The sequence below is a fragment of the Thamnophis sirtalis genome, unplaced genomic scaffold (assembly GCF_051295495.1).
Source record: "Thamnophis sirtalis isolate CommonGarterSnake01/CBP01778 unplaced genomic scaffold, rThaSir2_p1.2 scaffold_1, whole genome shotgun sequence".
Lineage (NCBI taxonomy): Eukaryota > Metazoa > Chordata > Lepidosauria > Squamata > Natricidae > Thamnophis > Thamnophis sirtalis.
This window is the reverse complement of record NW_028261381.1, coordinates 173653258-173664099: the sequence shown is the minus strand read 5'-3', so window position 1 is coordinate 173664099 and position 10842 is coordinate 173653258. Positions and strand designations below refer to the sequence as shown.

Sequence of the window (10842 nt, the reverse complement as noted above, 5' to 3'; positions counted from 1 at the left end):
AGTTTCACCCCTAAAGTAAGTCATGGATTTGCCGAGCAGTGCAGAAAAAGAGACATAATTCATGTCACTTACAGGAATTTATCTCTTTGGCATCGTTGTGTGATTACTCAGATGGCATAAAACCAAGCAAATGATGTAAATTAATCCTGCACATTCAAATTTGAGGAAGGTTGGTCTCCAATTGCTACCTTTCTACAATTAGTTCAGACTCTGTTCTGTTCCTATTCTACTCTACACTAGTTTAATTTCATTCTGTTCTGTTCTGTTCTGTTCTGTTCTGTTCTATTCTATTCTATTCTATTCTATTCTATTCTATTCTATTCTATTCTATTCTTCTCTACTTTATTCTCCTCTCCTCTTGTTTACTTATTCTGTTCGGTTGTAATCTATTTTGTTCTACCTACTTACTCTTCTCTTCTCCTCTCCTCCTTTACTTATTCTGTTCTGTTGTACTCTACTTTGTACTATCTAGTTACTCTCTTCTCTTTGTAATCTACTTTGTTCTACCTACTTACTCTTCTCTTCTCCTCCCCTCCTTTACTTATTCTGTTCTGTTGTACTCTACTTTGTACTATCTAGTTACTCTCTTCTCTTTGTAATCTACTTTGTTCTACCTACTTACTCTTCTCTTCTCCTCCCCTCCTTTACTTATTCTGTTCTGTTGTACTCTACTTTGTACTATCTAGTTACTCTCTTCTCTTTGTAATCTACTTTGTTCTACCTACTTACTCTTCTCTTCTCCTCCCCTCCTTTACTTATTCTGTTCTGTTGTACTCTACTTTGTTCTACCTACTTACTCTTCTCTTCTCCTCTCCTCCTTTACTTATTCTGTTCTGTTGTACTCTACTTTGTTCTACCTACTTACTCTTCTCTTCTCCTCTCCTCCTTTACTTATTCTGTTCTGTTGTACTCTACTTTGTTCTATCTAGTTACTCTCTTCTCTTCTCCTTTACTTATTCTCTTCTGTCATACTCTGCTTTGTTCTACCCTCTTCTCTTCCCTTCCCTTCCCTTCTATTCAACTCTCCTATTATTTCTTCTCCTTATTTCTATTCTGTTCTTTTCTATTTCTATTCTACTTCAGCCCAGAATTTCCATTACTGAACTGAGCAAAGTGATTGTTAAGCGAGTTGCACCCATTTTATCACAACAGCCCTAGTCCGTCTCTTCCTTAAACTAGACCACATATCATCAAGCTGCCAAGGTTGAAAAACACTCCTGTAACCATACAATAAATGTACAGTTACTACTTATAGTTGTGCTTCTTGCCTGGACTTCCTCAAAGGGCTAACACCGGTAGAGAAGATGTTGATGAAGAAACGAACATGAGGGATTAGTTGGGTTTTTTAAATCCTATCTAGTCCTCAACTTACAACAGTTCATTCAATGACTGTTCAAAGCTACAATGACACTGAAAAAAGTGATTAATGACCATTTTTCACACTTACGACTATTGCAGCATCCCCACAGTCATGTGATCAAAATCCAGATCCTTAGCAACTGACTCATATTTATGACGGTTGCAGTGTCCAAGGGGGGTCACGTGATCCCCTTTTGTGACCTTCTGACAAGCAAAAGCAATGGAGAAGCCAGATTCACTTAATAACTGTGTTACTAGCTTAGCAACTGGAGTGATTCGCTTAAGGACTGTGTCAAGAAAGGTCATAAAATGGGGCAAAACCCACTTAAAAATGAGTCACTTAACAACAGAAAGGTTGGACTGAATTGTGGTCGTAAGTCGAGGATTACCGTTTACTAGTTTCTGAATTTCCTTCCCTATTTCAAGAGGTGCTAACCACCCATTCAGTTTATTCTTTCTGAAACACCCTCTGTCTATGGGTGATGTGACATGATAGCAATGATGATAATGACGATGATGTTTTTTAAAAAAAGCCAAGATACAGCCCAATGGATCTCCTGACCGCATCTTCACCTCGCTCTCTTCTGACCATTGAACCCTCAAATTCTTAAAAGACAACATGCACAATGACAACAATTGGGAAGAATTGTGTTCTTTCTCTGTCCCCGTCCCTCCCATTGGATCCGGAGGTCCATCTCAGTTTCTTCTCCACTGCATCTCTGCCGCCTCCCTAGATTGCGCTGTTAACCTTCTGCTTGCAGATTGGGCACGTCTTGCCAGCCATGGGTTGGATGAGTAACCAGGTGTTGATACAGGTGGCGTGAAAGACGTGGGCACAGGGAAGAACCTTCACCCGGTCACCTGCTTCATAATCTGCCATGCAGATTACACAGGTGTCATACCTGTCACCATGCTTGAAGGTCTTCACTTGGATGCCTTGGTAGGGCCGGCCCCATTTCACCCAACTGACCAGCAGCAAGAAGCTAGTCCCCATGCTGAGGCTGAACAGCAGCCCAAATTCCTGGAGGACTTTGAGGAACAGTTGTTGAGTACAGTAACCCGGCCAGATCGGCAGGTCATACACAGCTAATTCCCAAAGAGCCACATATGTTTCATCCGAGCAGGAATTGTAATAACTCTGGGGTACCACCACCATAATTTGGGCATCCTTTGCAGAATGAACTTGCCTTCTCAAAAGTTTAGAAGCTGTCCGTCCAATAAACAACGACGGGATAATGATCGGCAGTCTTCTCTCTTCCATGCTGACCACCATGTTCACCAAGAAATCAGAACACAAGTTGTAGATGATAGCTGCGCGGTATCCAGCTTCCTGGGCGTGGAAAACTTTAAGGTTGAAGGAACAGTCATAGCGGCGGATGAGGGCGACGAAACCAGAAGGAGTCCGGTTGGAAACTGGGGCTGCTTTGATGGGATGGCAAGCATTGGCAGGCACCGTTTCAAGCAGGTAACCTTTGAGACCAGTGACGGGCATGGGCGGACCAAAACAGGCTGGGGCAGCATTAAAATCCATACAGGTGTCATTCTGCTTGTACACCAGATGAACAAATGGCTTGGCCAAGGCAGTCTCGAGAAACAAGGAGAAGGTCACTAGCAGAAGAAGACGTTCCACCAAGCCCCCCATGGTGGAGGTGGCCTTCTCCAGACACAATGGATGGAAGATGGAGACAGACGGGTGGAGTATCTAGGTCTCAACCTCTTGGCATTTTGGGGAGCTGGCGAGGGAGCCGTCGAGGCCACGTCAAACCCAGCGATGGTCTTCAGGAGCAGAGCTGCAAAAGGTCTCCTTCCTTGGAACTCGCCTCTTGAAATTATGAAACTCAGCTTGTTCTCTCAACCACACTGACACCACAGTTTTCACCACAGGGCATGTGGCTCTCACCCACCCCAGGTGTAGTAGTTTGAAACAGCCCACTCCCTTATGACATCACTCACCCATTACTTGGGCTACTATCACTGAGTGGCAAGGCGAGAACAAGGACTGATGTGTACTAAAACATAACAGGTAAAAAGTAAAGATAAGGGTTTCCCATTTTGTGTGGTTCTTAAAAATCAGAATTAGAATAACAGAGTTGGAAGGTACCTTTTAGGTCATCTAGTCCAGTGTTTTTCAACCTTGGGGACTTTAAGTCCTGTGGACTTCAACTCCCAGAATTCCCCAGCCAGCTATGCTGGCTGGGGGATTCTGGGAGTTGAAGTCCATAGGACTTAAAGTCCCCAAGGTTGAAAAACACTGATCTAGTCCAACCCCCCCAAACAGGAGACCCTACACCATTTCTGACAGATGGCAGTCTAGTCTCTTCTTGAAAGCTTCCAGTGATGAAGCTCCCGCAACTTCTGAAGGCAACTTCTGTTCCATGGGTTGATTGTTCTCACTGTCAGGAAATTTCTCCTTATTTCCAGGTTGAATCTCTCCTGGATCAGTTTCCATCCATTATTCCTTGTTTGGCCTTCAGGTGCTTTGGAGAATAGGTTGACCCTCCCCTTCTCTGTGGCAGCCCCTCAAACATCGGAAAACTGTTATCATGTCTCCCCTGGTCCTTCTGTTCACTAGATTAGCCATGCCCAGTTCCTGCAGCTGTTTTAGCGAGTCGTCGAAGCCACCGGTCAAAATCGATCAGCCCCCTCTCAACAGAGGAGGAGGGATACCACATCATCTATCTCCAGTTTACAACACGGTCCTTTCAGGAGTTCCAAGAAGGCTCCACACCCATTTGCACCACTCAGGTGACTCTGAGGACACAGACAAACCTCCAAGTGGCCTCAATGACTCTCTAAAGGATGGAAAACTGCTATCATGTCTCCCCTGGTCCTTCTGTTCACTAGATTAGCCATGCCCAGTTCCTGCAGCTGTTTTAGTGAGTCGTCGAAGCCACCGGTCAAAATCGATCAGCCCCCTCTCAACAGAGGAGGAGGGATACCACATCATCTATCTCCAGTCTACAACACGTTCCTTTCAGCAGTTCCAAGAAGGCTCCACACCCTTTCGCACCACTCAGGTGACTCAGAGGACACCGATGACCCTCCAAGTGGCCTCAATGACTCTCTCAAAGGATGCAAACGACCAGCTGACTGCAAGGAGCATAAATCCTTCCGTTCCCCGCCATCCAGCCAGAGCTGAAGAAACTTCTTGGATGAGAAGCGAAACGCCTCCCAAGAAAAACCAGAAAGTCCAGTTGCCTCTTGGGGAAAAAAAAAGTAAACACCTTTGGGAAATTCTGGGAGTTGAAGTCCACTTATTCAGAAGCTGGGAAACATTGCATTTATGAAATGCCATTGAAATGTCAGGGGGCGGGATTGGCTCCTAGGCTTTCCCCTCCCACCTTAATATTATTCATTGAGCTGAATAATAATATAATATTCATTACTTTCTACTGCACTTGTATAGGAGTTAACTTCTCCCCTGTTTCCAGTAAAATCCTGCTACGTAACTTGCCTTCGAAGCAATAACTGCACTTTGTTCATTGTTACAGATTGCTCCACGAGTAAGGAACTAATGGGCTTTGTGAATTGTATGCATCTTGTAAGGATATACTCTGGATAGTTCGGGTGCCTCTTTTAATCCTAAACTGCTGAGCAAGCATTCCCCCATCCCTGTTTTGTGCATCGACTTTTCTCAATCAATTACGGTACTTTTCGGAGTATAAGGCGCACCAGAGTATAAGACGCACCAAGATTTTGAAGAGGTAAATTTTTTTTAAAAGGTTTTTGCCCTCCCCAGCCCCCAGGAGCACTTTGCAGGCCTCCCAAACCCTCTGCACATCCATTTTTGTGAAGGGGCGATATTCAGTGTATGACGCACCCAGATTTTCACCCTCTTTTTTGGGGAAGAAGATGCATCTTATACTCCCAAAAATACGGTAAAACAGCTTGAAGAAAGCGTGCCTGTTTGCTATCCAAACTTTTCTGGACCCGTCATCTTCCACATGACGCTCCGGCGTCATGATCTTCCCATCTACAGGTAGTCCTCGATTTACAGCCCTTCATTTTTGCGATGGTCCGAAGTCACAATGGAACTGAAACCAATGACTTCCAAGTGATCCTGGCACTTAGCACCATCACAGGAATTGTAGATCTTGTCCTTGGGATTTCAACCCCAGGTGTGAGCTGCTGGGAGTTCGCAGGGGTTCGGGAGAACCTCTAGCTAAGAATCTGTGCAGTTCGGAGAACTCCCAAATCCTACTCCTGGCTGGCCCCACCCAACCCTCCCCTCCCCTCCCAGGAGTCCCCATGCAGCCCATTTTGGGTGCAGGTAAGTGCAGGGTGTGTGCGGAGACTTAGGAAAGGCAAAACCCAGGCCTAAAAGAGCCGAGGTGGCGCAGTGGTTAGGGTGCAATACTGCAGGCCACTTCAGCTGACTGTTATCTGCAGTTCAGTGGTTCTAATCTCACCGGCTCAAGGTTGACTCAGCCTTCCATCCTTCCGAGGTGGGTGAAATGAGGACCCAGACTGTGGGGTCGATATGCTGACTCCGTAAACCGCTTAGAGAGGACTGAAAGCCCTATGAAGCGGTATATAAGTCTAACTGCTATTGCTATTGCTATTGCTACCGGAAGTTTAGGAAGGCTGGAAACGGAGTCTGGGGAGGCTGTTTTCACTCTTCCGGAGACTTGAGGAAAACCTCCAGAGCCCAGGGAGGGCAAAAATGCCCACCTTCCAGCCATGGTGCAGAAGGTCGACTGGGTCTCACCCACCATGGCCACACCACCCAGCAACCGAACAGAGAACCCCTTGCTAAAAATTTTGAAGCCCACCCTGTTCAACCCTAACCCTAGCCCCGTGATGGTGAACCTATGGCACATGTGCCCAAAGTGGCATGTGGAGCTGTTGTGGCACAGCAGGAGCCATTGGAGCTGCCGATGGACTCCGATAGCGAGGAAATCTGCTATGGAAGATGTGGAGGACCCTGGGCAGGGTTCTGACTCAGAGCAGGGACCAGAGAGGCTGGTTGGCCACCAGGAGGTGCCTGAGGCATGGAGCAGTAGGGAAGATCAAAGGGAGTTTGTCCATGATGCCAGGCAATGGAGAGTGGAGAAACAGAGGCAGCAGTTACGGAGACAGACTCATAAGAGATAATCCAGTCCAGGTGGTTGTGGCTTGGCCCCTCCCAAGAGAGTATATAAGAAGAGACTTTGGGAGGAGTCCTTTTGCAGGACACAATCGTTCGTACTAATCTGGAGAACTCCTTGTCTGGTCTGCCTTGTGTTCCTGTGTCTGTTGGAGTCTGGGTTCCTGCCAACTTCTTACCAGCGAGTCGTGTCTGGGCTTTCAGCCAACAGGATTATAATTGCTGTGAATAAAGAGTGGCAAACAGCTAAGCCTGTGTCTGCGTTCATTACCGGACCGGGGGGGGGGGGCAGAACATGGAGCCATGTCATCTGGCACACGTGGTATTGCCCGTTCCTCTTCTGGGTTTCTGGTATGTATGTACAAGTGACAATCAGCTGGCCTTCGTATGTGTGCCAGTGTTGTAACCTGAAAGAGCTGGTCTTCCGTTTTCTGATGTTGGCATGTGCGCCAGCCAGCTGATCATTTCACGCGCATGTGCACCAGTAACCAGAAGACTAGCTGGCCAGTGTGCATGCATGTGCTGGAAACCAGAAGTTCATTTTCCGGCACGCGTGCCCCCTGGACAGCTCTTCTTTCAGGTTGAGGCATAGGTGAGGGTGCGAGCGCACTCCCTTTCAGCACTTGGTGGCGAAAAAAATTGCCATCACTGCCCTAACCCTAACCCTAGCCCCAGCCCCAGCCCTAACCCTAGCCCCTGATCAAGATTTGGCAAGCAGCTTGTATTGATACAGCATGGGTTGCACAGGTAAACCCACCAGTGGCTGGCCAGGTTAGGTGGTGTTAATAGAATGGACCTTATAAATTCATTTTAGCTTGGCTTTTCATTCTAGTGCCCTGGAGTCCCAAAGTTGACTTTTAGCTGGAGTGAACCTTCTCCCCAACTTCCTCATAAGTATTACAAATAGGGCTGAACAGTGTGGCAAGACCCTGTAAAGTGGGGGCACAGGAAGCCAGACGTGGGGGAGAGATAGAACAGAGGTAAAAGCTGCTGACAGCTTAAGACGAAATAGGAACTTCTCTTTTTTATATTTCTCCTATGTACTTTGCTGTAACAGTGCAAGTGAACTTCCCCTTTTGAAATGTCATGCTTGTCTCGTGTATGGAAACGCCTTGAGAATGTACCGTGTGGAACACGGCATAAAAGTAGGATCCTGGGCAGAGCTCAGTTCAGTTCAGATGTTGGTGTGTGAACACGCTGAACTCGATGCATCCAATAAACCTGTTTCTCTCACCTTCGTGGTCTCAAGTCCTGCTCTTTCGTAAGTAGATTACAAACCACAATCTGCTGCAACAGTATTGCCCCAGCCCCAGCCTCAACCACAACCCCAACCCTTGTATTGATGATGGTTTGAGCATCCTGGGGTCACAGGATCACCATGTACGACCTTTCCCAGCCTCCTTCCGAAAAGCAAAGTCAATAAGGGAAGCTCGATTTGCTTAACGACTGTGATTCGCTGAACAACTGCAGTGATTTGCTGTCCAAAAAGGTAGCAAATTCAACCATGGCTCATTTAACAACTGTCTTGCTTAACAATGAATATTGTGGTCGTAAGTTGAGGCATGCCCTTGTCTTTCTTTTGAATGTTGAATGTTGAATGTTGATTTTATTTATATGCTGCCCTTTCCCCCCGAAGGGGACTCAGGGCGGCTCACAACTCAACCAGGGAAGGGGGATACAGACAAAAAATTAAAACAACACAAAAACAATACATAATTTAAAATACACAACAGTCATACCAATTCGAGATGGGGCCAGTAGTTCTTCAGCCCCAGGCCTGTCTGAACAGCCAGGTTTTAAAGGCTTTGCGGAAGGCCTGGAGGGTGGTGAGGGTTCAAATCTCCACGGGGAGTTCGTTCCAGAGGGTCGGAGCAGCCACAGAGAAGGCTCTCCTCCGGGTAGTCGCCAGTCGACACTGGCCGGCGGATGGAATTCGGAGGAGGCCTAGACTGTGGGATCTAATCGGTCTAGTGGAGATAATTGGCAGCAGGCGGTCTCTCAAGTACCCAGATTTTGTTTTTTGTTTTATTCTCATCAGGCTCCACCTCCCACAAATTAGCAGGTACTATAGAATCCACCATTGGTTAGCAGGTGTGAGATGTTAGACCCAAATAATTTAATCCTCACAATACAGAAACCAAGCCTGGTTAACCATTCAAAGGTTTATTTAAGAAAAATGAAAAAAAGCGGTTGCAAGCGCGGCCTCCTAGACCCTTCCCAAATGGATTGAGTACAAGGAGAGCAAAAAACAAATTTAAAGCTACATGATTTATAGTCCCTAAACATTGCACGCCACGCCTAGGAAGAAGCTCTCCTCCTAAGTCAGTCTTTAAGTCATTTTACACTACAAAGGGTCAGCATGACCCTTCCTGCAGAATCCCAGTTATCTTATCTGTGTCTCCTTGTGGCTTCGCCCTAGGCGGCCTATGTTCCTATCTCACCGAATGGTGGCCTTGTCTTGGGCGGTTCCACCACAAAACCGCGGTAGACTAAAGTGCGCTCGCCGAAAGCGCGTACGTGACGTCATCACAGCGCGACGAAAACAGCACGCTGTGAGCGGTAAACTTAAAATTAACGCGTAAATCTAAACCTAACCCCCCCCAAACCTAACCCTAAACCTAACCCTAAGCCTAACCCTTAACCTAACGCTAAACCTAATGCTAACCCTTAACCTAACCCTAACCCTAACCCTAACCCTAACCCTAACCCTAACCCTAACCCTAACCCTAACCCTAACCCTAACCCTAACCCTAACCCTAACCCTAACCCTAACCCTAACCCTAACCCTAACCCTAACCCTAACCCTAACCCTAACCCTAACCCTAACCCTAACCCTAACCCTAACCCTAACCCTAACCCTAACCCTAACCCTTACCTTTATGTGAATCGGCTTGCTTTAAAAGCGCTTTTTAAAGCGCCCTTTTTCTTTCTTGTCGCGCTGCTGATGACGTCACGTACGCGCTTTAATCGGGCGCGCTTTAGTGGACCGCGGTTTTGACGTGCCACGGTCTTGGGCGTATGCTTCTGTTTTCAAAGGAAGTTAGTTTTAGCAAGTCATCACGCACTGTTTTTCTGAGCACATTTGGTGGTTAATTCGCAACAGAAAGAACTTTATAGCTTATTGATACATTTAACACTTTTATAAAAGAGCAACTTATTATTTATTTCCTTCACAGGTATCCTTGAGGCCACCAAGACAACCCCCTCTGCTTTGAGTAGGAATTCAGGTTTAAGCATCCCAGATAGATGGCTGCCCAACCGCTGTTGAATGAATAGCAATAGCAGTTAGACTTATATACCGCTTCATAGAGCTTTCAGCCCTCTCTAAGCGGTTTACAGAGTCAGCATATCGCCCCCACAGTCTGAGTCTTCATTTCACCCACCTCGGAAGGATGGAAGGCTGAGTCAACCTTGAGCCGGTGAGATTAGAACCGCTGAACTGCAGATAACAGTCAGCTGAAGTGGCCTGCAGTACTGCACCCTAACCACTGCGCCACCTCGGCTCCTGAACCCAATGAAGGGGGAAATTCTTTTTCTTGGGGTCATTGTACATTTCCACCACTGTTCATAAAAATTTTCTAGGATTCATCTGCCTTCTTGCAACTTAAACCAACTGTAACCTAGTCCTTTCTCTCTTTCTCCTCATTGTAACACCACTGTGATGACTATAGGTAGTCCTCGACTTATGACCACAATTGAGCCCAACATTTCTGTTGCTAAGTGTGACAGTTGTTAAAGGAACGTTGCCGCAGTTTGCCATCTTTCTTGATGCAGTTGCTAAATGAATCACTGCAGTTAAGTTAGTAACACGGTTGTTAAGTGAATCTGGCTTCCACATTGACCTTGCTTGTCAGAAGGTCGCAAAAGAGGATCATGTGACCCCAGGACACTGCACCCGTCGTAACTATGAGTCAGTTGCCAAGCATCTGAATTTTAATTATCTGAGCATGAGGATGCTGCAACAGTTGTGTGAAAATTGGTTATATTGTATGTTGCTTTTTTCAGTGCCGTTGTAACTTTGAACAGTCAGTAAGCAAACAATTATAAGTCGAGGGCTATCTGTACAGTGAATAGGGATCTCTCACCCCTCTGAATCTCTTTCAATCTGCTCTTATTTTTCTGTTTTCCTAGCATTCATCTCAATCCGTCACCCTGTAACCAAGATGTACAATTTTGTGTCCAGAAGACTAAATCTGGAGAACCTTATTATGGACCTCCCAAAAGTGCTTTTTCAAGCGGCAACTTGTTCTGGCCTTAAAAAGCAAGAAGCAGAGCCTTGGTCCTGGCAAAACCCCTTTTATTTACACCACTGTGAATTCCTTTCATTCACACTCAGCAAGGCTTAGCAAACAGTTTTTCCGAGGAATATTTATCTACATGAACCTTATCTCATTATT

General features: G+C 46.2%; 1 protein-coding gene across 1 annotated transcript; it reads right to left on the bottom strand.

Moving 5' to 3' along the window:
- Positions 1-1882: 1882 nt before the first annotated feature.
- LOC148049857 (E3 ubiquitin-protein ligase RNF167-like) lies at positions 1883-3257 on the bottom strand. Its single transcript, XM_087703331.1, has one exon. The coding sequence runs from the start codon at positions 2999-3001 to the stop codon at positions 2090-2092; it is 912 nt and encodes a 303-aa protein (XP_087559457.1). The 5' UTR covers positions 3002-3257; the 3' UTR covers positions 1883-2089.
- Between the last annotated feature and the right edge of the window lie 7585 nt (positions 3258-10842).

Excerpts from the sequence above, each read along its gene's own strand:
- LOC148049857 (XM_087703331.1), bottom strand. The coding sequence starts at position 3,001 with ATGGGGGGCTTGGTGGAACGTCTTCTTCTGCTAGTGACCTTCTCCTTG.